General features: G+C 40.6%; 1 protein-coding gene across 6 annotated transcripts in view; it reads left to right on the top strand.

Annotated features, from left to right (window-relative positions):
* The window catches only part of RABGAP1L (RAB GTPase activating protein 1 like), a 742566-nt gene that overhangs the window by 555838 nt on the left and 159150 nt on the right, over window positions 1-27578 (top strand). The window contains exon 1 of one of the 6 annotated variants that reach the window (XM_055582721.1): window positions 22337-22504. The exons of the other annotated variants lie outside the window; for them this stretch is intronic. Coding sequence (XP_055438696.1) covers window positions 22337-22504 — 168 coding nt within the window. Of the gene's footprint in view, window positions 1-22336; window positions 22505-27578 lie in introns of those variants that run through there. 6 annotated transcript variants of the gene reach the window in all.

Consider the following 27578-nt stretch of genomic DNA (forward strand, 5'->3'; position numbering starts at 1 on the left):
TAGGCCAGAATTACCCCCTGGAGTGGGTAACTGTTCCCTTCTCCAGAGGATCTTCCCAACCCAGGGATCAAACCCATGTCTTGCGCATTACGGGTAGAGTCTTTACCAGCTGAGCCACAAGGGAAACCCTACTAAAATAACAAAACAAAGAATTACAACTAGTAAACCAACAAAAGAAATAAGATAGAACCAAAAAAAATTAATCTAAGAGAAACAGGAAGGACTTCCTTGGTGGTCCAGTGGTTAAGAATCTGCCTTCCAGTGCAAGGGACTCAGGTTCGATCCCTGGTTGGGGAACTAAGATCCCACGCGCTCTGAGGCAACCAAGTCCGGACACCACAACTACTGGGCCCTTGCACTCTGTAGTCCACATGCTGCAGCGAAGGCCCAGTGCAGACAAAATAAATAAAAAAGCAGGAAAATAAGAGGGGGAAAGAGTAGATCAAACAAACAGAAAACGCATGTCAAGATGATAAATGTTTATGCACCTAATAAAGACTTCTCAGCAGACTGACCAGGGAAAAGAACTAGAGAAGACAAAATTACCAAGAACAGAAATGAGAAAGATGATGTCACTGCAGATTTTACAAACATTAAAAAGGATAGTAAAAGATTATGAACTACTTTACGATAGTAAATTTGACAGCTTGATGAAATGGACAAATTCCTCAAAAAGTACAAACCGCCAAAGCTCCTTGACGAAGAAAGCGATCACCTGAATAGCCCTATATCTATTAAGGAGTGCTCTTTACATAATACGTTTAATTTTGAAACTTGAAATTTTTAATAACTGTAGAAATTGAAGCATGTACACATGGGTACTAGATTCCAACACGGGCTTCCCTGGTGGCTTAGTGGTAAAGAAACTGCCTGCCAGTGCAGGAAATACAGGGGATGCAAGTTCGATCCCCGGAGGAGGGAATGCCAACCCACTCTGGTATTCTTACCTGGAAAATTCCATGGACAGAGAAGCCTCTCAGGCTATAGTCCATGGGTTGCAAAGAGTCAGACACAACTGAGTGCACGTGCATGCAATTTTGTGTCTTAAGATGGAGAAGCTGCTCAGAAAAGCCGCTGGCTGAATATATGATCAGAAGATTTCATTGTTTACTTCCCACTTAGTCATAACTCTCTAGTTAGACTGATCGGGAGAAAAAAGGCATTCTGCAGAGATGGTACCATTGATTCTTCCCCAGTTTTCTACTCTTCAGGACCCTTACTTCTCCTTTGGTGGGTTCCTCTTTTTTCTCAGCTTTTAGCAATAGATTTGTCTTTGGGCCTTCTGAATTTTTGAATTGCGTAAATTCAGTTTCCAAAGAAGATAATTCCTAAATTTTGTCCTAGCTCAAGTTCCAGTTTTAAATCTTGAGCCACCTTGTATAATGTTTTCAGAGTCCCTTGACATTTCTTTTTCATTATTATCTTTATCATTATTGTGTAAAGTTTATTTTTGATTGGAGGATAATTGCTTTACAATATTGTGTTGGTTTCTGCCATACATCATCATGAGTCATTCATAGGTATACATAAGTCCCTTCTCTGTTAAACCTCCCTCCCACCCCATCTGACCCCTGTCCTGGTCATTATTCATGTGTGGGTAAGGCAGCTATGTACACACAATCTCAGGGGGCACTATTTACATAGATAATGACCTGCACATCTGTCATGTCCCTGATTGTTATTCTTTCATTGAAAGTCTTTGAGCTAAACTCTAGCACTGTATCCTGAAACCATCTTTATTTCACATATCATGTCCCTTTGCTCTGTGTATAAACAGAGCCTTCCTAGCCCCTATGTTCTAGCTTAAGTCCTACCCCCTTTAAAGAATGGTTCCTGACTCTTTCTGTATGAAATGAGCATCTATGCTATGCTAAGTCGTTTCAGTCGTGTCCGACTCTGTGCGACCCCATAGACGGCAGCCCACCAGGCTCCCCCGTCCCTGGGATTCTCCAGGCAAGAACACTGGAGTGGGTTGCCATTTCCTTCTCCAATGCATGAAAGTGAAAAGAGAAAGTGAAGTTGCTCAGTCGTGTCTGACTCTTAGCGACCCCATGGACTGCAGCCTACCAGGCTCCTCCATCCATGGGATTTTCCAGGCAAGAGTACTGGAGTGGGGTGCCATTGCCTTCTCCGGAAATGAGCATCTACTGCAATTATAAAATGCATCATTCACTCTTTTGTTTTATTTAGCTATTTCATATGTAGTTGTTCTGCATTCTCCAGTTAGACTGTTTATTTCTTAGAGATAGTCTGAAGCTTACTTTTTATCCTCCAGAGCGGTACCTGAGTTGCTGCATGTTCAGTAAGCATTCTCATTCCAGGATTGATGCACAGAGCAGCAAAGGGCCACAGGATTTACCTCATCCTTTTTGCAGTTGTTGTATTTAAGTAGATTGCACCTCGTCTAATGCAATATTTGAAGTAGTTTTGTTTTTCCCCTAAAGATCTATGCTTTGTTTTCAAGTGTTGCATTGGAGAGAAGAAAACCACACTAACCCTTGCTTCTTTTGTTTAATATTTGATTGTTTATCCAGTAAATACAGATATTTTCACATAGACTATATATGTTAAAAACTCCTTTCTTTTGAATACAAAAGTCTCATGTTTCCCAAATTAAGTATTTATAATTTAAGTAATTACACACTGATTAAAATTTCCCTCAATTAACTTTACTAGTGTCAAGTACTGCCTGGAAAATCCCATGGACGGAGGAGCCTGGTAGGCTGCAGTCCATGGGGTCGCTAGGATTCAGACACGACTGAGTGACTTCACTTTCACTTTTCACTCTCATGCATTGAAGAAGGAAATGGCAACCCACTCTAGTGTTCTTGCCTGGAGAATCCCAGGGACGGGGGAGCCTGGTGGGCTGCCGTCTCTGGGGTCGCACAGAGTCGGACACAACTGAAGCGACTTAGCAGCAGCAGTGTCAAGTACAGGGCTCAGACACTGTTGACATCCTTTTTTCCTATATTTAATAGGACTTCACTGACTCCTAAAGATTGAAAATGGAGTTCAGGTACCTTGGTCTATTCCTAAAAACCTTTTACATTCTTCACATGGGTGGCTCTCATTACCTATCTCTACTCTGGCTAAACAGAAGTAGACTCAGATTAGCCTCGTGCTCCTTGGACTTGTCTGCTTTCTGTCTGAGCATAGCCTTTTACTCTTTGTAGATCTACATGTTTTGCAGGTCAGGCTCACATCTGACCTCTGTTATCATTTACCTTCCTCTATTTTTACATTACAATCCTAAATAGAAATAACTTAAGAAATACTTAAGTTGCATTATAGCCTACTTATGTCCACTGAGGGGGGAAAAGCACAATATAAGGGTTGTGAATTAAGCTTTATTTGGGGCAAAATGAGAACTGTAGCCTGGGATACAGTCTCTCCGATAGCTCTGAGAAACTACTCTGAAGAGGTGAGGGAGGAGGTCGGTACATAGGAGATTTTGGTGAAGAGGGGGTACATAAAGTCAAGTACAGTTTTGGCAGAAGTTTACTGCTAGTCACAGGAAGGTTACTGCTAGTCACGAGGAACAGCTGTGTCTGTTAATGATTTTAGTGCTTTTCTAGATATGAGAGGATGCAAGAAATCGGTCTCATAAAATCTCCTGAAAATAATCTAACCATCTGAAGGCCTGTTCTGTCAGTTTTCCCCAGAGCACAGAGTGCTGCATTCCCTGTCTCCGCCCTGAACTCCTTTCAGGGTGTGTTGAAGGTCATTGATTGCAGTGGCTATTGACTTCATTCTTGTAGAACCAGACGGCAGGCAACAATTTTTAGTTGGCATTTGCTAAAGCGAGTGCTTTTAAATACCTGCTTCACTTAACTGCCTTTTAAAGAACTTGAGGGGAGCGCTTTGAAATAAGCTTGTTCATTTGTTACTGTTCCCTGGGTGAGCTCCGCATGTCTGTGTCAGTGGCACTTTGCATCATGGGCAGGATTACACTTTTTGTGGGTATTCTAGATGGGAGTGGGACGTTTGGGAATATCAGATAAGAAATCTAAATGCTTTCCTAGTGCTTTCTGAGTTAGCTCTTCTCTAAATGACTTCAATCATTAAACTAAGGTTTTTCCTAATAAGTGAACTATTCAAGTAGAATTACAATTCACATTCAAATGTATGTTAATCCTCAGTTTTATATTAGTGCCATCATTCTCTGTTGATAATTGAGGGGAGAATGCATATCTTTGCATCTTTAGTATTTTTCTCTTTTTTTGAGCAACTATAGATTTTGACTACTTTTATTCTGTTCTTTCACTTTAGTGCTCTTGGTCCATTTATTGTATTTACCTTGTCTTAGGTTTCTTTTCTTTCTTTGACATCACCTCAATGTCACCAATTTGAGATTTCTCCTCTTGTGGTAGGTTGTGGTAGGAAGTGGGAGAGGCTGACCCTGGCAGGTGTGGGATTGGTAGTGGGGGTGTCATCTACCCAGAGGTGGTATTATTATACTAGAAAGGTAGAGGGGTGAGCAGATGAACTGAAGGGAGTAACTGAAACAAGCTTGGGCCATTAGGTAAGGCTGGCCTAAAGTGATTTCTAGGAACCTGGGTACAAAGGCAAAAATAGACAGACCTGCTAGGATGCCAGTGAAATACAGGTAAAGGAAGGCAGCCCAGAGATGGAGGAGAAGGGGGAGGAGAGGATGAAGGAGTGGGAGCAGAGTGGGTGTTGGTCTCCTACTAGGCTTCTACATAATCTCCAAACATTTGACTGGGTGAACCGACTCCATTTTAAAGGATGAACCTTAAAAGAAGCTACCAGTCAATTTATTTCAACTGTTTTATTTAACATGCCCTTTCCCAATATATTTTGCACATTAAACTTCAAACAAAAACATAACTTCTGGACTTCCGTTTGTGTCCATCCTGCAAAGTATGTAGATTTGTCCATTGATGTACCTCCAGGGAACTAGTCAGCCTGATGACTGAGCCCCCTCCTTCCCCCAATTAAGCTTGTTTCTGAAGAAACTACCAAATAAGCATGAGCATAGCACTAAGGAATACTGAGTTTTATTTATTTTCTTATGATATTTACACTGTTTTATCATGTATTTTCCTCTCTTCTTTTAGAAATCCTTAAATTCTTCTTTTAGAAATCCTGCTTTCACTTTGACGAATTTCAGTGTCTTACAATGGAGAAGGAAATGGCAATCCACTTGAGTATTCTTGCCTGGAAAATCTCATGGACAGAGAGAGGAGCCTGGAGGGCTGCAGTCCATGTTGTCACAGAGTTGAATACGACTGAAGCAACTTAGTATGCAGCAATGTCTTACAGATACAGAGGTTCAGTAAAAGAGATACATACATACCATCCTCTAGTTTAACACATGTCTTTAAAAATTAAGCTCATATTTTAACATATTCATAGTTCACTTCTTCATTTGAGATTCAGTCATTCATTCATTTCCTCAACATTTACTTAAATGATCTGTGACCACAGTGACTAGGAGTTGTTGGGTAGTGCAGACGCAATACTGAGTATGTTGTAGTCAATCTCCAGGGGAAGCAGAGGAGACAGACAAGTGTACAAATATGGTCCTGAACAAATGGGACAGGATACAAAGGTGGAGGAGGGAGGTAATGACAAAGATAACTTGAAAGGGAAAGTGACATTTGAGTTTGGAGAGATTAGCAAGAGAAGACAAGGAGTGATATTTTAGGTAAAGAGAACTGTATATGTAAGGAACAGAAACATCATGATATGTAATACATTTGAGAAGAACCTTCATGAGAACGTTGAACATGAGGTGTTAAGGTAACAAATGTAACTGGAAGGGTAGAATAGGTCTAGATTGTCTGAAAGATGTGTTATGGTTAGGGTTGTGTGCTAACATTTGAACCTGTGCCAGACGGTACCCTTAAACAGGTATAGAGTTGGATAGGACATTTTGCAAGATAATTTTGGAGACAGTGAGAGAGACTGAAATGTAAAGAGATTGGTAATAATATGGAGACTAATTAGAACACGGTTAAGGGGAGAAATAATGAAGGCTTCTTTAACCAAGGCTGAAATGATGGAGATGGGAAGGAAGTGGCAAACTGCGTGGTGTCTTCCAGGTGCCCTCAGGGAGACGAGGCGAGATGCTGACACAGCGCTAGGCTCTGCTTTCTCTCTCTCTCTCTATCATTCCTCCAGAAACTTCCCTGTCATGTTTGTTCTTGAATGTGAAGGAAAGGAGCTGCGTATGAAGTGTTCTTTGTTTTTGTAGAGAAGGCAGCTTAGTTACTGGACCTTACATTCTCACTTCCTGCTCATTTAGTGATAACCAGGGTGTCCCTAGACAATTGAATAGTGCTCCTGGATCAGCTTCTGCTTAGTTCAGCTTAATATATTGTGGTTTGAACTGCATTAATAATCAGACTTTCAGAGAAAGTAACCAAACCAATTGATCTTTTAACCAACTTTGTACCTCAAAGTCAGCAACTTTTAAGAGAGACAGTGTTCATATATCATGGGTGTTTTCTCTGTAGTGTGCCTTTTCCCCTGACTTGGTAAGGAATATTTTCTCTGACAGTTTTGTATCAGCAAGTTATATAAAGGAGGACATAATAAGCTACATGTATTTGGAAAGTTACACAAAGATAACGAAGAGCTGTTTTTTCTTCATGATGCTTCTCATATTCAAGCATGGCTCTGTTTCCATGACAACCACACCAGTCCAGGCTCTCATTTTCTCGCATTTGGCATTCTGCAAGAGCTTTATAACTTGTCTGCCTTTGATGTCTTCCTCTCTTAAACTCCCTTGCCCTTTGCTACTAGATTAGTTGTTCTAAAAATTGTCTTCACTGTATCTTCACCTATCTGTTGTCTGCTATAAGCACATTCTCTAGCATTTCATTTTCATCATAATCAAGCCTCAGATGTACCTACTGCCTCAACTGTGCCCACAGGGCGTGTTACCACACGCTGTCGTGTGGACATCCTAATTGTCCCACTCACGAGGTAAGATCTCTGCCATAAAGTCTATGATGCCGTTGAGGGTAGAGAACACATTATGTGCTGGTTTTGTCATCTGTCTAGTACCTAGCACAACTCTGAGACCATGGTATACACACAGAGAATGGAATATTTCCTCTTTCAGCCCTTGCCCTTGGGTTCATTTATTCCTTTCTATCCCCACTGGGCTTAAGGGCTACTTCTGATTGTTTTGTGTTCAACTTCCTTCTCTTTCTTAAAGTAGTCAACAGTTATATAGCATATATTATCCACAGCTTGCAGGACACTTTAAAAACCATTATGATATCTTTGTTTTTAAATATAGAAATCTCTCCTTTACCAAAAACCACAGTGACTCAGCTATTTGCATGTCTAAAATGGTTTCTGCATTTTTCTGTGGCCAGTCTTTATGATGGTTATAGATTAATAGTAGGCTTTTTGGAGACATAACATTTGTTAATTAATCATGGTATTGCTGTAGTTAACCAGGTAGACCAATTTAGTTGGAGTATCTATCATCTCTTTCTTTAATGTGTATAAACATAGGTTTGGGGGGAAAAGACAACTTGACATTCACAAAGGATACATTTAAAGATGCTCTTAAATTTCCTAATTTTTTAATACCTCTATTTTTTTTTATTCAGTTTATTAATAAAATTGAGATAAAGTAACCATCTTGCCCTGAGAACATATAATAACTGAGAAGAATGAGACTATAAGCTAAGGTTACTCACCATCTGCTACATGGGAGTAACTAAATTCATTCCTTAGCCAACTCATAAGGTGCTATGTTGTGGCCTCATGGGGTCTCTCAGAGAGCTGAAGCAATAAATATTAAATCTATAAATGTCAAAGAGTCACTTTCGTTGACTCTTGGTTGCTAAACAAAAGAGAGATTCAAAAGGCCCTGTGAAATAACAATCTTCTAAAGTAAAAATGAGTGAATGAATAAAAAGAAGCTAAGAAAAGAACCTTATTTTATGGTTATATTTTTCTAATAGCTTGTCAATCAAGATAATTTAAAAGCTCTCTCTCTTCTCCCCTGTGAGCTTTGCCATGGTACTTTCTAGTTGCAGAGAAAGATGATACATAAGAAAGGAATAAACAATTTCAAATAGTAATAAATGTTATGAAAGAAATAATACAGAGGAATCTAAGTGTTACTACTATCTGCCACTAGATAATCTGGTAAGAAAAGTCCTCTAGGAGCAAAATAACATTTGAGTCAAATGTTGCCGTGGAACCAACCATATGTAAATTGGAGGCAACAGCAAGTGCAAAAGCCTTGAGGCAGGAAAAGCTTTATATGTTCGAAACAGAAAGGAGGCTACTGTGACTGGAGCCCAGTGAGTGAGTGAGCAAGATGTAAAGAGGATGGAGTTGTGGTCAGAGATTCAGGCAGGGGCTGAATCAGTAGAGACCTATAAAGAACAGAAATACATTGGCATTTGAGTAACATGGAAAGCCAGTGTAAGTTTTAATCAGGAAGAAATTGGATGTGATTTATGGTTTTAAGACATTGTTTTGATTGAGGAATTCTAGTGTGTGGAATGTAGATTGAAAAGAGGCAAGAACAGAAACAAAGAGACTAATTAAGATGTTATTTCAAGCCCAATCAGGAAATGATGGTGCCTTAGATCAAGGTAGTGACAATTAAGATGGAAAAAGAGGACAGATTTCAGATAGTTTTGTGGATAGGGCTGACAGGACTTACAGATAAATTGGGTTTAAAAGGCAGAAGGGAAGTGAAAAATTAAGGATGTTGCAGAGATGGGGCAAACTGATTTTTCAAACCACGAGCAAATCCTTTATTTTAGCAGTGATGATACTACAACATATTATGAGAATGAAGTGAGGTCATGCGTGGAAGCAGATGATACAAGGTCTGGCCCACAGTAGGAACTTACAAGGTTTTAGTTTTTACCCTCACCTTGGTATATTTTTATTAGGAGCTTATAGTCTCACAGTACTATTTATTTTAGTCACCAGATTTCAAAAGTGTATGATTAGAATATCCATTGGCGAGTGTGATGTGAGATTCAGTCATTCGTCAACTCAGTAAGTGTTCCCTGAGCTCCTTCTATAGGCAGTTACTCTACTGAGTGCTGGAACATACTGGCGAGGGAAACTAATGCAGTTCTGGAACTTTTCTGTCTGGCAGGGGTTGAGATTTCCCTAACAGGATAATTATACAATTAGTTATTAAATTACATCTGGGATGATTAAGAAGACTATCCAAGTATACTGTGAGAACAGTTCTTCATAATTTCCATGTGTGTTAGTTGCTCAGTCGTGTCCAACTCTTTGCAAATCCGTGGACTGTAGCCCACTAGGCTCCTTGTCCATGGGATTCTCCAGGCCAGAATACTGGAGTGGGTAGCCATTCCCTTCTCCAGGGCATCTTCCCAACCCAGGGATTGAACCTGGGTCTCCTGCATTGCAGCTAGATTCTCTTCATAACTTCAGTAGTTCCCTAATTTACTTCATTTATTCCCTCGTTTCATCTTGCATATGACTACCAGTGATTCCTAAACCCATCCATTGGCTCCATATTCTATTTCCCACAGCCTATGGAACATCTCCAACAGATTGCCACATATTCCTCACTACCGATTTCATTCTCCATACTTTGTCCCCAGTACTTTCCCTATCGATTAATGTTTTTACCAGCATCCCAGTTTACCAAGCTAGAAACAAACATTAGCAACTTCATAGTATTACTATGGAAAGTGGGACTCAAAGAGGTTAACCTTCCTAAAGTCATGCAACTAATTGGACTTGAAATTGTGGTTTTAAAGCCAGGTCTCTCTGATATCTCAGCTTTTGTTTTCTCTGTGACAACAGTTTGCAGGATTGTTATAATTTTTAAAGAAAAAATAATGGAGGAAAACATTCTAGAAAGAGGGAATAACCCTTTATAAGTCTCAGATGGACTTCCTGGTGGTCCAGTGGTTAAGACTCTGCTGTTCAGATGCAGTGGGCATGGGTTCGATCCTTGGTCAAGGAACTAAGACCCACATGCTATGTGGTACAACCAAAAGAAATTAAAAGGCTCAGAAATATTAAAGCATCAATGTCTCTATCCAGAGAAATGCTTATCTATCCCTCCCATGAATAATATTTTTTTGTCCACTTCGAATGCTGAACCATTTCAACAAATAGTTATAGACTAGCCACTGTGTCTCAAGAAATTGCCTCTATTAAGTTTTTAGGACAAAAAGAAGGCTAATAGACGATACCTATCTCTAAGTGTTTCAGTAGGGGAGAAGGGCCCTAAGTGTTGATTATGATACTTAAAGTAGCAGCTTATTGAAGTATAAGACTAGAAGTGTTATGAGAGAGATAGCAAAGTTGGAAAGAGACCAAGCAGAAAGGCCATGCACCCCAACCCCAGGATCGAGGGAGGGTTCCTGCCGGAGGTAATACAAGAGTTGACTTTTAACAAATTAGGAAAAGGTAAGTGAAACTAGAGGGGAAGCACAGCTCAAGAAAAGGAGAGAGCAAGAACAAAGATATTAAGGTATGCAGTTACCTGCTGTGTAGAGGGAGGGTGACTTCAAGTAACTTGAGTATCACAGATTATAGAAGTCCCAGCATGTCATACTAAGGCTGAACTCAAATCAGAAGCGTTGGGAATGAAGAAGAGAGGATAATTTTGAGAGATGATGAGGAGATTAAATCAACCAGACTTGAATGATGGGTTGAGTGGGAGAAGTGGAGTTTAAAAGAGGACTCTAGGATGACCCCCAGGTGTCTGCTAGGGTGATTGGGTAGATGAGGATACTGTTCACTAGGATGGGAAATGTAAGAGGAGGACCTGCACTGGGGAAGAAATGGTGACCTTGGACATGCCAGGATTAATTTGCACGAGAGGCTGAGTTTGTCCAGGAAGAAGAGATACATAGACTGGGAGCTCTGGAGAGAGGGCTGATCTCAGGATTGGGTTGTCCAGTAGTCCAAAAAAAAAAAAGGTATGGGTAAGATCACCAGGGTACAGTGTACATAAGTTTTTGTTTTTGTCATTTCTTTTAGAACCAAGACATGTTAGTCAGTAATTTACCTCCAATTAAAATAAATAAATAAAAAGTTTAAAATGCCACATTGGTAACTCTATGTGACTGTGACTATGAAAATCCTGTAGTTTCCACTGGACTAACTTGACTAGCCTCTAGGATCTAGCCTCCACCTCCTTCTTTGTTTCAAATAACTCAAACTAGACTTAAAATACTTATATATCAGATGTGTAAATTATAGTTGCAGGTGCCATTTAGTTGCTACATGGTCTTGAGCAAGTCACTTTACTTCTTTTTGAAGCTCAGATGCTTCCTTTGTAAAAATGGGTGTGTGTGTGCTTAGTCGCTGAGTTGTGTCCGATTCTTTGTGACCCCATGGACTGTAGTCCGCCAGGCTCCTCTGTCCATGGGGATTCTCCAGGCAAGAATACTGAAGAGGGTTGCCATGCCCTCCTCCAGGGGATCTTCCCAACTCAGGGATCAAACCCAGGTCTCCCACATTGCAGGTGGATTCTTTACCTTCAGAGCCACCAGGGAAGCCCAAAATGGGTGTACTTGGTTGTTAAGATTAATTGCAGTAATACATACTGTAAGGCCTTGGCATAATTCATGGCTGTTGCGTGTGTGCCAATTCACTTTAGTCGTGTCCAACTCTGTGCAACTCTATGAACTGTAGCCTGCCAGTCCATGGGATTCTGCAAGCAAGAATACTGGAGTGGGTTGCCATTCCCTCCTCAGGGGATCTTCCCAACCCAAAGATTGAACTTGCATCTCTTGTGTCTCCCGTATTGACAGGCAAGTTCTTTACCACTAGCACCACCTGTGAAGCCCAATTCATGGCTGTTATAGGCTCCAAATAAATGGTAACTATTATTATTTATACTTTCAGTCACTTAAATGTTTATCAAGAATTTGTGATGTGTAAGTTGTTTTGTTAGGATTTGCTTGAAACAAATATGTGTGTGAGGCAGGGGAAGGAGCCCACCAAGCAGGAAAGACCCTCACACACTTGTTCATTTGTTACCGTATTCCTGCAAGACAGCTTGTGGCAACACTCAGGTATACAGGGCTGAATGCGCAAGGGAGGTGGAGAGAAAGCCAGTCACCTTCAGTGAAAGTAAAGGAAAAAATCACTTCCACTCTCACCAGCTTGCTACTTCTGAAATTCTACTGAATCCATTCAAAGTCATGAGTGGAAAGAAGGGAAGAGGGAACTAGCGTAGTTTATTAGCATCCTGATTTCAGAACATGGACTTAGCTGTTCCAAAAAAAAAAAAATTGAATGTCCTCATCTTGACATATTCATTTTGTGGAAACAAATTCACTTGCTAATACATGAGCTGACCCATATAACTCCTCCACTGAAAATATTATTTTTCACAGTGACAGCTGTTAAACTACACCTAGCATTCTATGTAACACAAAGATTCCAGAGATAGAAAATTTAATAGAAACTGGAGATGGACCATGAGAAGGAGGAAGAGGCAATTCACAGCTTATCAAGATGAATATAGCACCTCATTATTTTCAACAACAATGACAAAACAGAAAAAAAGTAAAATGCTGGTCTAGCTTGAGATCATCAAGGAACAGTCTAGATTCAATGTGTCATCATTTTAATCTCTATTTAAAATTAAAAAAACAGACCTTTGGGGTTTTCCTGGTGATCCAGTGGTTAAGAACTTGCCTGCCGATGCAGGGGACACGTATTGCATCCCTGGTCTGGGAAGATCCCACATACCATGAGAAACAGTCTGTGAGCCACAACTACTGAACCCACAGGAGGCAACTACTGAGGCCCGCACTCATAGAGTCTGTGCTCCACAACAAGAGAAGCCACTGCAATGAGAACGCACTGCAACTAGAGAGTTGCCCCCACTCACCACAACTAGAGGAAACCTGCGCCAGAGGCAAAGACCCAGTGCAGCCAGAGATAAATCATTACGTTGGTGCAAAAGTAATCATGGCTTTTACACTGTTGAAATTTGCCATTTGATATTGAAGTACATTCTTAACTAAATGTGGTTATGTTATACATCATTTTAACATGCATTTGTCACTTTGTGTTTTTTGGCTAATGACTTATTATTTGCTGTGTGTTTTGTATTTATTTTAAACTATAGAAATGATATTAGACAAAAAGCAGATTTGAGTGATTTTCTTATTTGAGTTCAAAATGGGTCATAAAGCAGCAGAGACAACTCGCAATATCAACAATGTATTTGGCCCAGAAACTGCTAACAAATGTATAGTGCAGTGGTGCTTTAAGAAGTTTTGCAAAGGAGATGAGAGCCTTGAAGATGAGGAGTGTAGTAGCCGGCCATCAGAAGTTGACAATGATTAATTGAGAGCAATCATCAAAGCTAATCCTCTTACAACTATTAATACACAAGAAGTTGCCAAAGAACTCAGCATCAAACATTCTGCTGTCATTCAGCATTTGAAGCAAATTAAAAGGTGATAAAGCTTGATAAGTGGGTGCCTTATGAGCTGACCACAAATCAAAAAAATCATAGTTTTTGTTGTCTTCTCTTAATCTACACAACAGTGAACCATTTCTCAATGAGACTGAGAGGTGTGACAAAAAATGGATTGTATACGACAACCAGTGACGACCAACTCAGTGGCTGAACCGAGAAGAAGCTCCAAAGCACTTCCTAAAGCCAAACTTTTACCAAAAAATGGTCATGGTCACTGTTTGGTGATCTGCTGCCCGTCTGATCCACTTCAGCTTTCTGAATCCTGGCAAAACCATTACATCTGAGAAGTGTGCTCAGCAAATGAATGAGATGCACTGAACACTACAATGTCTGCAACTGGCATTGGTCAACAGAAAGGGCCCAATTCTTCTCCATGACAATGCCCGAGTGCATATCACACAACCAACACGAGGTTGGTTTATTAAAAGATAAACGGATTGAGCTAGGAAGTTTTGCCTCATCCACCATATTCGTCTGACCTCTTGCTGACTCAAGCATATTGACAACTTCACAGGGAAGAGGCTTCCACAACCAGCAGGAGACAGAAGACGTTTTCCAAGAGTTCACGGAATCCCAAAGGATGCATTCTTACACCACAGGAATAAACAAACTTATTTCTTGTTGACAAAAATGTGTTGATTGTAATGCTACCTATTTTGATTAATAAAGATGTGTTTGAGCCTGGTTATTATAATGACTTAAAATTCATGGCCCAAAACCACAATTACATTTGCACCAACCTATTAATTAATTAAATAATTAATTTTTAAAAAATCAGACCTCTGCTACCATTTATGCCTTCTGCTTCAATTTGAAAATAAAGATGAGCCTCACACAAACTGTCCAGAGGAGGGAATGAATGAACCAAGTTAGCTTCCATTTTCAAGCTCATCACTAACGTGGCTTCAAAAAAGCTGCTTTTATGTAGACACTGTGGCCTAGCTCCCAAGGGTGTAGCTTCTCTGTATGATTGAAGAAGAGAGTGCTTCTCAGTTCAAAACTAGAAGGCAGATGTGCTTTATTATCACAAGTGTGTGTGTTTAGAAGTGTCTATTATCAAGGCGGACTTCTGGAAGCCTCCTCTCAACTCAAATTTAAGTCTCTTAGGTTCATTCATATCAGATGGCAGGACCAGGCTTCAGACCAGTTCCATTAAAATGGTGGAGCACAGTCTTCCTTCTGAGAGGTTTTTTGTTTTTTGTTTTTTTTTAACGGGCTCCATTACCGAAAGAGAGCAAGTTACAGAGCAGGAAATGCTAGGTTCTCTGCAGTGCAGTGGGGCTCTGGCTTCCTGGCTGTCCTTCAGGCATGTTTTAAGATTGTGAGCAAGTCACTTACCTGCCACCTCAGTCTTTTCATCAGTAGGATGGACGTGTGTGTTAGACTTTGATGTTTCTAGGGTCTAAAAACATTGCATTATTTTATGATTCTGTTAATCATAAAATCATTATTTCATGATTCTAGAGTTATCAAGTATATTAGTGTGGGTAATACTTTATTGAGAAACACTGTCCAACAAAATCATCTCCTTGGAGCAGAAGGTAGGACTGTGAACAGTCTAGAATGGTCCAGAAACCAGCTCATAGGAGACCCAGTTATCAACAAGGATAATTAGCTTGAAGAAAAGGAAACTGACTGTGTTTAGATATTTTCACTAACATCGCATGGAAAAAAATCCTGTATCCTGTATTATTATAAAATACATGATCCAGCTGAGTGCCTGGAAGTTTCAGGTTTCTCACTTACCATAAGTGGTCCTTTTTAAACAAATATAAAGGTCCAGTAATACAAATAGGCAGTCTTTTGAGCTAACTGCCAACAAAGATAAGGAAACAGAGCAAAATGACCAACTCCCAAAGAGACTGTAGAAGTTCTTGCATTAATAAATTATGACTTCTCTTAAATCTGATCACAAGAGTAGGTAACAAGGTAATAGTGATACTGCCATGACTATTCAGAACATTACTGAATTGCTTTTGGTGGGGAAAAATTCTCTCTTCTACTAAAAAAGTAAAACAAAACAAAAAAACTCCTTTAAGATAGCTATGCTTAAAATGTCACAAGAATCTAAACATTCCTAGAAAACTAGGTAAGTCTGTAATATTTTACAAGGATCTTTTTTCTTCTTTGAGTTCCAATAATCTTGTAAGCTGAAGTACCCATACCAGCCATGATATTAGTTAATTATGTATTTTCTTATTTTGAACTCTAATTCCTCAGTGTGTGAGTCCCAGCTACAAGATAAAGAGACTCATTTCCCTGTGATCCAAGTTGTATACTTGGTCTCGTTACGTTTCATTTTAGCCTTTTCTTCAAATAGCTTGAATAATCCATAAAGACAGAAGCAGCCTCTGATGTTCTTTCTACCTCCAGAAGCACAAGGAACAGTGCTAAACAGAACGAAGACTTGAATGGCAGAGTGAGTTGTGGAGTTTTTACAGTTCCAAGATACCATACTGCTGCTGCTAAGTCACTTCAGTCGTGTCCGACTCTGTGCGATCCCACAGACGGCAGCCCACCAGGCTCCCCACTCCCTGGGATTCTCCAAGCAAGAACACTGGAGTGGGTTGCCATTTCCTTCTCCAATGCATGAAAGTGAAAAGTCAAAGTCAAGTCGCTCAGTCGTGTCCGACTCTTCACGACCCCATGGACTGCAGCCTACCAGGCTCCTCTGTCCATGGGATTTTCCAGGCAAGGGTACTGGACTGGGGTGCCATTGCCTTCTCCGAGATACCATACTACTTGATACTATTTATTTATTTTTGTTGGATCTTAAAAAAAAAAACAAAAAACATGAAAGTGTTAGTCACTCAGTCGTGTCCGACTCGTCCCAACCCCATGGACTATAGACCGCCAGGCTCCTCTGTCCATGGAATTCTCCAGGCAAGAATACTAGAGTGGGTAGTATCCATTCTTGTTGGATCTTAGGAACTTGCCAAACTGTTGAGGCCTCAGCTTTTTAAAGTAGTCTAGAAGACAAAAAAGAAATAGAGAATTGAGTTTTTGAAGTTTTACCTGTCCTAGTTGAGGAGAGCATGGATTCTTTCGCTACTTATTATTCGCCGTCTAAATCTCAACTAAAGAGGCAGTTGGTCTTACAGGAGCATCTCTCATCAGTATTTGGGTAACTGTCTGTTAAAACATCCAGAGCCTTTTGTCTTTCTAGACTCTAACCCAGGTGAAGACGATGCATTTTACATTTGCTGTCCTCTTTTCTTGACTTTCTAGAAAGAATGAAAGAAATTCTAGGGTTATTTGGTGCCCACCCTGTGTTAGGCACTAGGAGATAATTCCTTTCTATACATCAACTTATTAAATTTTCAGAGTGACTTGACTAGGTAGGGGATACTTCCTTTTCACAGAGGCCCAGAGAGTAGTAAGTACCTCACTCGTGTCATTCAGTTAGTAAATGTGACTAATGGATGATATTTATAAGCAATGCCCTGCTTTGCTCTTAGAGATCTGTTTAATTCTCATTACTCTTATATTTGGATCCAGGCCAATCCCACGAGTCTAAACCCAGTTCTGTCTGTATCTGTTGCAGACAATGGAGACATGACTAGATCACCACACTCAGTGTGTTCCTCCTCCTCTTACCCTGCTTTTCCTTTGTGTTTGAATGCCTTCTTGATTTGAAGCTCCTGCAGATTGGGAAGTGTTTTCCTTTTTTCACCTTTGTAACCACACAATTGCACTCATCTCACACTCTAGTAAAGTAATGCTCAAAATTCTCCAAGCCAGGCTTCAGCAATACGTGAACCGTGAACTTCCTGATGTTCAAGCTGGTTTTAGAAAAGGCAGAGGAACCAGAGATCAAATTGCCAACATCCGCTGGATCATCGAAAAAGCAAGAGAGTTCCAGAAAAACATCTATTTCTGCTTTATTGACTATGCCAAAGCCTTTGACTGTGTGGATCACAATCAACTGTGGAAAATTCTGAAAGAGATGGGAATACCAGACCACCTGATCTGCCTCTTGAGAAATTTGTATGCAGGTCAGGAAGCAACAGTTAGAACCAGACATGGAACAACAGACTGGTTCCAAATAGGAAAAGGAGTTCATCAAGGCTGTCACCCTGTTTATTGTCACCCTGTTTATTTAGCTTATATGCAGAGTACATCATGAGAAACGCTGGACTGGAAGAAACACAAGTGGGAATCAAGATTGCCGGGAGAAATATCAATAACCTCAGATATGCGGATGACACCACCCTTATGGCAGAAAGTAAAGAGGAACTCAAAAGCCTCTTGATGAAAGTGAAAGTGGAGAGTGAAAAAGTTGGCTTAAAGCTCAACATTCAGAAAACGAAGATCATGGCATCCGGTCCCACCACTTCATGGGAAATAGATGGGGAAACAGTGGAAACAGTGTCAGACTTTATTTTTCTGGGCTCCAAAATCACTACAGATGGTGACTACAGCCATGAAATTAAAAGACGCTTACTCCTTGGAAGGAAAGTTATGACCAACCTAGATAGCATATTCAAAAGCAGAGACATGACTTTGCCAACAAAGGTTCGTCTAGTCAAGCCTATGGTTTTTCCTGTGGTCATGTATGGATGTGAGAGTTGGACTGTGAAGAAGGCTGAGTGCCGAAGAATTGATGCTTTTGAACTGTAGTGTTGGAGAAGACTCTTGAGAGTCCCTTGGACTGCAAGGAGATCCAACCAGTCCATTCTGAAGGAGCTCAGCCCTGGGATTTCTTTGGAAGGAATGATGCTAAAGCTGAAACTCCAATCCTTTGGCCACCTCATTCGAAGAGTTGACTCATTGGAAAAGCCCCTGATGCTGGGAGGGATTGGGGGCAGAAGGAGAAGGGGACGACAGAGGATGAGATGGCTGGATGGCATCACTGACTCGATGGATGTGAGTCTCAGTGAACTCTGGGAGTTGGTGATGGACAGGGAGGCCTGGCGTGCTGCGGTTCATGGGGTCGCAAAGAGTCGGACACGACTGAGCTACTGATCTGATCTGATCTGAACCCCTGAAGTAACTGTGCACTCAGCGTTCTTAATTACAGTTCCGTAAATTAAGTCAAGTATGCTTTTCATTTTACAATGGAAATCTATTTATGTCCTGCACATGGCCACAGTCAGTGGAGTGGCTCAGGAAGCGCACTCAAGCCCAGAGCTCTAATTAGGACGGCACCACCATGCACCTGCTTCCAGCGCTCCAGCATGAGGCTGCTGTTCTTTAGACGATGGCTTTGGGACCGCTGCCTGGCCCTCTTTACCTCTCTCTCACTCTACCTCATAGGATGACTTGTCCACATTTCCCATATTATCTTCAGTTTGCTGTTGAACTTACTTTGCAGAATTTTCTAAAAAATCTCGTAGTGTAAGGAAATATGAGAAATCATGTATTATTAACTGGTTAATGCAGAAGAGTTGCTTTTCTATCATTAGTTTCATTTTTGGCCTACTATATAACTCAAAAATTTGTCTTTCAAAAGTTTACTGTATTTATTGCTGAATCTGATGAGCGATAAATAGTTTACTTGGGGAGTTGGGGAGGCATAAGGGGAAATGCTCACTGAGATTACTCACTCTTCTAGGGCTTCAGAAATCACTAGTTACATTCTTTCTTTTTACCAAGTGATAATGTACAATAATTACTTTACCTGATACTGATCAACAGCCTATTCTTAAGGGGCAACCAACCTGAAAACAGTGAGATCATTGGCAGACAGCAGACACCTGCCAGGCTTGGTGGGCCTTCTGTACCACATCTTCCCACCTGGCATTTGATATCACCACCTTTGCCCTTTCCACCAACTTTGCCATGTTCTGGGTCCATGGCAGTGTTGTGGTCACTCAGTGCTGTAGCTCCCTCCTCATCTTCATCCTTACTCTCTACTGGCCTGTCCGGGGAATGAAGCCCTAGGACCTAGTTCCGACCAGGAGCTTCACCTTCTCCACCCACCACTGTTGCCAGTTCTGCACCTTCTGGTTCAGGATCTTGCTTCAGGGGCCAGTAGGAGCAGTCAGCTAGACCTGCCCCCATGTCCTCTGGCTCCTTCCTCTAATCCCCTGTGCCTTTGGTAGGGCCCCAGTGTAACCCCAGTTCCTCAGCCTGATTGGAGGAGGTGTGACCTGCTGTAAATACTTCTGCCATCCCAACAGGAGTCACCCAGAGCCCCAGGCTGACTGCGCCTTTTCCCTCTTCAAGAATAATAGGTACATTAGGGGAAGAATGATGAAGAGATTGGGAAAACTGAAACATATTACCACCTGTTTGTTGTGCCTTTTACGCAGCATCTTGTTAAATGTACCTACGTGTTTGAAGTGTAACCTGGTTTGCTCATTAAAATATCATATTTAATTATTGCACTTAATATTTAGTACCTATATTTTTAACTTCTTTTGTGTGCATCAGAGCCAAACCCTAGAGTTCCAAAGTCTTTTGATTACTTTTTTACTTCTTTTTTACCAGAGTTCTTTTGGACAATAAATTTTTTGTTTCTGGTTTATATAAATTTAAAATAATGCTTTTGCTAGTGTTCTTTGAGACCAAGTCACATACATGGGAGCAACTCCCCTATCCTTTAAAAAAAAAAGTTGATAATAAAAAAAAATCCTTTAAGCTAAGGAGTCACTGAATTCTTCCTTCTTGTTCAAGTCAAAATAAATGTGAAGCTACTAAGGCAGTGCTCTTCACACATAACACAGTCTTTTCAAACAAAAGCTCATGCAGAACTCCACTATGTAAAGAAGATAAAAATGGAGCTGTTTCTTATGTGTGGAGGTGGGGGTGTATTTGTTTTGATGGGGGGTAGTTAGGGATATGAGAAGCCCATAGCCTCTTCCTTCTTTCCTCCTTCTGGCTGAACCAACTGCCATCCTGGGTAACCTATCAGACATTTTCTTCAAATCCTTAGCGATCTGAAATATATATATATATATATTTTTTCTAATGGCTTTGATAATTTTACATTATAATCTGTATATTTTTTGAGAAATAATTTTTGGAAGAAATAGAAGGGTTGACAGCAATATATACATATCTTATTTAAGATATTTTGTTCATTAATACTTTACATGTTTAACCAAATTAATGTTCTCCTGAAGTTTTGGAAAAAGAAATGAAACAATATTCTGTTAAGGCAACATTTCCCTTAATCTTCAGTTCTGTAATTAATGTATTTTGGTAATCACGATCACAGAGATGATCGTGTTTTGTGTCAATAAATGAGATCCGTAACTCTTATTTGTCAGATTAAGAAACTAAGACTGAGAAGGAACTTGCCCTGGCTCTCTGAGCCCCATTACTCTGTACCATGCTACAGTTTTGTATGGAGAAGCTGGTCTGGTATTCATGACCAACTCCAGAGATTTAGCACCAAGATTCTGGGTATGTGTTAGTTAATTGTTAGGATAAAGTTAAGAAACTACACTGAGTGGGGATCTTGTCCTTTTGCCTTGATTTTGTGACAACTGATCATTCACACCAAGGAAATTAATGTAAAACTGCAATACTGAGATTGTAAAATTTTAAACTATGGATAACTCTCAGTTATCTTATTACAAGGCAGGACTAGACCAGAAGATATTAAAACAATGTTTAGAACTATTAACTGAGTGTTTATCAAAGTCTTTAGGTTAGGAAAGTTATTTCTACTTTGAGAATCTCAACTTTAATAGTTCCTTAAAGGTATGCTTTTATTATGATGTAGGTTATGCTTTATCATATTGTATATTTATAAAAATCTTCATTTTCACTGTGTTGTACACCTGAAACTTATATAATATTTTATATCAACCATACCTTGATACAAAAAATTTTTTTTAAATCTCCCTTTTAGTTACAGCTAGCCTTCCCAGAATGCTGAGTTACTTTTGCATATCCTAGCACTGCAAAAAGTCATTACTGCATAAACACTCCAACTTGAGGGTGTGTCATTTCTTGGCTGCTCGGTCCTTGCTCTTCTGTCCATACTTTGTCATCTTCCCCTAAGCCTCTATAAGAAATTTCAGTGATCTAACGAGGATTGGAGCCTCCCACTTTAAATATGTGGTATAAAATCAGACTGGTATCCATCATTATTAGAAAGCAGGAATAAGTAAAGGTCAGTCTTTTAGCCGGCAGGCTGTCTGATTTTTCTGTGAGCATCACATGTTGGGAGAAGCTAGTTCATCTGTCTGTGGGTTTAGGATTCAACAGCATAAGCTGTCAGCCTAACACTGATTGAAGGTGGACTGGGAGGGGAAGTGCATCTGCCCAACGGCTCGCCATTGGCTTCCTATTACAGCATTCTCCCCCGAGACACAGTCTGCATGCTCATTCACCTACCTCCTTCTCTTCCCTCCCCTTCCTTCCCTACCCCTTCATTACTGATTCACAGCGAGAGGCAGCAGCAGCAGCAACAGCAGCGCTGCTTGTCACGAACCAAGGATTGCAATGAGCTCATCCTTTTCTCCTTGCAGCTTCACAACTGCCCTGGCTTCCTGGCTACCGCTGCTGCTGTCTCTTCTTTCTCTCTCTGTCTCTCACACACACACACACCGTCTCACACACACATATGCACAGCACACACTCACACACTCTCTCATGCTAGACCCTTCTAAGCATCTTGTCCATTTTTACACATGTATGTGAACTCTCCTGCATCACTCTTGGCCATTTTCTTGCGTTTGATTGCTTTTGCCATTTTTTGTTGTTATTGTTGTTTTTAATTTAGCTCAGCATTTGATTTCATTTCCAGTCTACTCTGGGGCTCTCTCACAGTGGATAATTTAACCAAAATGTTTTTCTCGTGGAGACGTTAGCTGGCAATTCCCACCACAGACTGGTTTGTGCGTGCTCCCGGGGAGACCGAAGCCTGGCTCCCCTCCCACCGCAGTTCTCAAAATTGTGGATAAGAGATCCCGCTTTCTCATTCTGGATACCTACTTACTGCTCATGGAAGAAGGGGTGCCCTGCCCAGCCCCAGCTGCTAAGCTCACAGCTCCCGTCAAAAAGTCCCAGGACATGCACGACGAGAGGAGCAAGCTGGTGAATGAGTATGCGTGTCGAGTGCTGGAACTTCTGGGGATGGGGCATCGTCTGTTTGTGCCTCGGCTTCTGGCGGTGAGACTGTTTTTCATTGAACTTCATTTGTAGAGAATCTGCCACCCTCTGTGAGAATTCCTTGTATCCCCGGAAGAGGCTTGTGGTCTCCTATTTCCTTCCCCACTCTACCGGGAAGGAAGTGCTGAGTGGCCACTGCCCTGGGGCTCTGTCCGAGCCTGGTCCACGCCACTCCTTAATTGACTGGAGGAGATATGGCTCTCCTCTCTGAGCCCACATCAGTGGCATTATCTCTCTGGCAGCAAAAAATAAAAAGGTCTTATGGCTGGCCAGGCTCAGCAATAAAGCAGGATACCCAAGTGCTTAGTGGAGGCATTCTGTTATTTATGTCTTCAAAGGGTTAAATTTTACAACAGACATTATTGTGACTTATCTAGACTATGTGTGGTTTCCTTTCTAACCTCTCTATTTGATGTCCAGTTTGATTGTTTTAGTAGGAAATTTTATTCCCTAAAAATCATTGATTAGGAAATTACAGATTTCTCTCCTGGAATGTTTGAACTGTTTATCTGGAACCAGCTTAGGGCTGTTGGGTCTGTGCTGAGTCTGGGAAGTCTGATTTGTTGTTTTTTTTTAAAATTTAATTTCCTGAGGATGAGAAAAAAAAATCACTCTTCCTCACTTCCTATCAAGGGTTAAAATTAAATACCCACAACCACTGGTGCAGGGTTCTTTTTAGCAGTTTGAGAACTATACCTAGCAACTGTTCTATAATATAATTGGTCTACAGTAGTCCTATACCATTATTTGGTAATTGGGCAAGAATAATTTCGTTCTGTCTATTTTAAACAATGGAGTTTAATACCATTCTAGACTGTTCCTTCATTTGGTTCTCTCATATTTGAGTCTTTTCAGAAGTACAAGATTGACTTGACTGAATTTAACTCTCTCTCACACATATCTCCCTCTAGTATAGTTCATCTTTGTTTATACTTATCTTTACAAATATTAACTCAGTCTTAATGTATCTATTTGCAAATAAATAGGATCTCTCCTATATCGTCATAACAGACATGTTAGGTAGCTGTGCACATAAGGGGTTTCTCACCCTGAAGAAAGTCTTATTTATCACTGCAAGGTGAAGTTGGATGCAGTGACCAGCATACAATTATAGGGAAGGGGGTGGTATTTTTTGAGAAATACAGTTCCTTTGTAATTTAAGAAAGAAGAGCTCAAAATATATGTTTCAATGCCCAGGTGAGGTCATCAGTGCTCACTTGAATTTTGTTTCCCTGAGTCACATTTTTTTTTTCTTAATAAAGGAAAAAACTGAAGAATCATGATTCTATTAAAAAGGATTTTTTTTTTAAACAGTGAAATAAAAAGCATTTTAGGAGCTTTGACACTGAGAAGTGCTAAAATATATTTCAACAAATGATCTGCTTCTCTTTAAGGAATCAGTTTTTTATCTAATGCATTTCTATATCCTTACAGACTGCTTAACTTTGTGTCTCATAGGCTTCCACTGATAACTTTACAGTGATCTGGTACTGCCTTTCTTTGGCATTTACATTTTTAGCATTTTGAAGGGAAACATAAAATCAATAACAGGAAATATATCTCATACCTACATCTTCATCAGGGATGACTTTAAACTGCCTGTAGTGTAGAATGATTGTCAACAGTAAAAGCTGTAATCTTTACAAGGTTCACGTCTGTGGGGGGCTCATAGATATCTATATGTTGGAACTGTACAAAGTTGGCTCGGTTGCCAAATTAGGTACCCAAGTAGGTACAGCCCTCATGTTATTCTGGGCTCGAACATTGCATGTCATAGAGCCACTTGCAGTCTATGTGAAAAGTGTATGCTGAGTTATCTGTAGGGCCATTTGGAAATCTCTGACTTTGTTACACAGCTTAAAAGATTGTTGATAGAATTAGGGTACTCTACATTCTGAGAAATCACATCACATGCCCTTTAATGAGCAATATGGCTATGAATTGGGATCAGCTATACAATGGGTTATTGCTCAAAGTTTAGTGTATACCAGGGGGATGTCCAGTTGTTCAGCCTTGTGTTATTGGACTGCCTAATGATATGGGATCTATGGTTAATCTGCCCAGGGGGGTCCTAAGAGGAATCCTGCCACATGCAATGTTGTAATCTTTCCATTACCAGTGAGGGAAGGAACTGAAGTTTAGGTTTTTAGTCATGTTTTCAATATGACTATGTAGGGGGCTGCTGCTGCTGCTGCTGCTGCTGCTAAGTTGCTTCAGTCGTGTCCGACTCTGTGCGACCCCATAGACGGCAGCCTACCAGGCTCCCCTGTCGCTGGGATTCTCCAGACAAGAACACTGGAGTGGGTTCCCATTTCCTTCTCCATTGCATGAAAGTGAAAAATGAAAGTGAAGTCGCTCAGTCATGTCCGACCTGTGCGATCCCATAGACAGCAGCCCACCAGGCTCCCCCGTCCCTGGGATTCTCCAGGCAAGAACACTACAAATCCTGTTTTGCATTTAAGATCCAAGTAGTATTTTTTTCATATGAGGCCAGTTACTTTTATTAATGAAACAGATCAAATTAAATGAAGATTTACCAAGACAGTGTTGTGGATTTGAACTCTGAGCCTTATATTTTGTTCCCTGAGGCACAGAGGGACCATCAAACTATAGGAACACCAAGCACATTTGGAATTTTTGCTTATGGTCCCTCAAAGGTACACTTAGTAAAGAATAATTTCCCTTTAATAAATCAAGTACCAGTGTTCCACTTTAGATATTACCACAAGACGTAGATTCTGTGTGTAGACCCACCAAGCATACGTTTCTTTGGTGAAATTAAAATACCAAAGCAAGGGATTCAGGTATCCTAGATACCAGCTAAGCAATGTCCTCTTCTAAAGCCCTCACTTCCAAATGATTCTCAGACCTCCAGAAACTTTGCTCAATGGAATGGAAATCCTGTTAGACTCTATGCCTCAAGGAAGAAAAAGCCATTTGTGGTGAATATAGTGAAGGTGAGAAAGAGAACTGTGCGTACATTTTTTTCCCCCAATAATCCTCTAAAATAAGCAAATCTAGATTTTGCTGCTGATAGAGGCCTTTAAAGAAAGATTTGTCTTTGGAGAACAGTGAGAGGTTTGGAATAGAAGCATCTGGAGCTAACACTCAAATGTTAGAACTGTTCATTACCACCCACCCTGCCTTCTTCTCTCTCTCTCTTGTTTTTTTAATCACTTGAAAATGTGATACTCTTGCACTGAATTTTTCAGTGGGAAAAACACTCCCAAAATGGTATTAACAGTGGCACACAGCCAGAGTTCATACTCCTCTGTAAGTGTGTGAAATTTGGAGAAAGAGGAGAGAAGCTTTTACTCATGTTCAAAATCTTCCTGTCCTCCTAGATTTTTTTTTCTTTTTTTATATGACATGGGAAATGATTATCAGATCATTATATAACATGTCAGTGTTGGCTATAGTTTCAGTACTGCTACTCTGGGCCCTGTGCATGGTGAAACTGGAGGACTCTCAGGCCGAGGATTGACATACATCTATAGCCAAATGCTCCCGCTGTCCCTCCAGTAGCCATTTAAGGTTTAATTTTGATCAGATTTCTAATGCTGTCAAACTGTAACCTAGTTGTGTTTTTTTTTAATTTGTAAACTTCCTTAAAACATTAATTTTAAGGAAAGAATGAAAAAGCAGATGAGAACATTTTTCTCCCATTTTTACCTGTTGTTGATTGCTGCAAGGATTGATTACTCACTGAAGAGAGACTATATTGGATTGGTCAAAAGGTTCATCCAGGTTTTTCCATAAACCCAAACAATCCTTTTGGCCAACTCAGTAACTCTTAAAAGAAGTTAAAGACTCAAGTATAAAGGTTGCCATGTTGGGACTTCGCTGATGGTCCACTGGCTCAGACTCCATGATCCCAATGCAGGGGACCTGGGTGTTCAGGGAACTAGATCTCCCATGCCACAGCTAAAGATGCCACATGCCACAATGAAGATCGAAGATGCTGCATGCCACAGCTAAGACCCAGCACAGCCAGATAAACAAATAAAGATTGTTTTTCGTTCATTTGGTAGTGTCCAACTCTTTGCAATCCCATGGGCTGAAGCCCACGTATACTTCTGATCAGTTCAGTTCACTTGCACAATTGTATCCGACTCCTTTGTGACTCCATGAATCCAAGCACGCCAGGCCTCCCTGTCCATCACCAACTCCCAGAGTTCACTGAGACTCACGTCCATCGAGTCAGTGATGCCATCCAGCCATCTCATCCTCTGTCGTCCCCTTCTCCTTCTGCCCCCAATCCCTCCCAGCATCAGGGTATTTTCCAACGAGTCAGCTTCGCATGAGGTGGCCAAAGTATTGGAGTTTCAGCTTTAGCATCAGTCCTTCCAGTGAACACCCAGGACTGATCTCCTTTAGAATGGACTGGTTGGATCTCCTTGCAGTCCAAGGGACTCTAAAGAGTCTTCTTCAATACCACAGTTGAAAAGCATCAATTCTTTGGCACTCAGCTTTCTTCACAGTCCAACTTTCACATCCATACATGACCACAGGAAAAACCATAGCCTTGACTAGCCGGACCTTTGTTGGCAAAGTAATGTCTCTGCTTTTGAATATGCTATCTAGGTTGGTCATAACTTTCCTTCCAAGAAGTAAGCGTCTTTCAATTCATGGTTGCAATCACCATCTGGAGTGACTTTGGAGCCCCCAAAAATAAAGTCTGACACTGTTTCCACTGTTTACGCATCTATTTGCCATGAAGTGATGGGACCAGATGCCATGATCTTCGTTTTCTGAATGTTGAGCTTTAAGCCAACTTTTTCACTCTCCTCTTTCACTTCATCAAGAGGCTTTTTAGTTCCCCTTCACTTTCTGCCATAAGGGTAGTGTCATCTGCATATCTGAGGTTACTGATATTTCTCCTGGCAACCTTGATTCCAGCTTGTTCTTCTTCCAGCCCAGCGTTTCTCATGATGTACTCTGCATATAAGTTAAATAAACAGGGTGACAATATACAGCCTTGACGTACTCCTTTTCCTATTTGGAACCAGTCTGTTGTTCCATGTCCAGTTCTAACTGTTGCTTCCTGACCTGCATACAGATCTCAAGAGGCAGG

The sequence above is a fragment of the Bubalus kerabau genome, chromosome 5 (assembly GCF_029407905.1).
Source record: "Bubalus kerabau isolate K-KA32 ecotype Philippines breed swamp buffalo chromosome 5, PCC_UOA_SB_1v2, whole genome shotgun sequence".
In the NCBI taxonomy this organism is placed as follows: domain Eukaryota; kingdom Metazoa; phylum Chordata; class Mammalia; order Artiodactyla; family Bovidae; genus Bubalus; species Bubalus kerabau.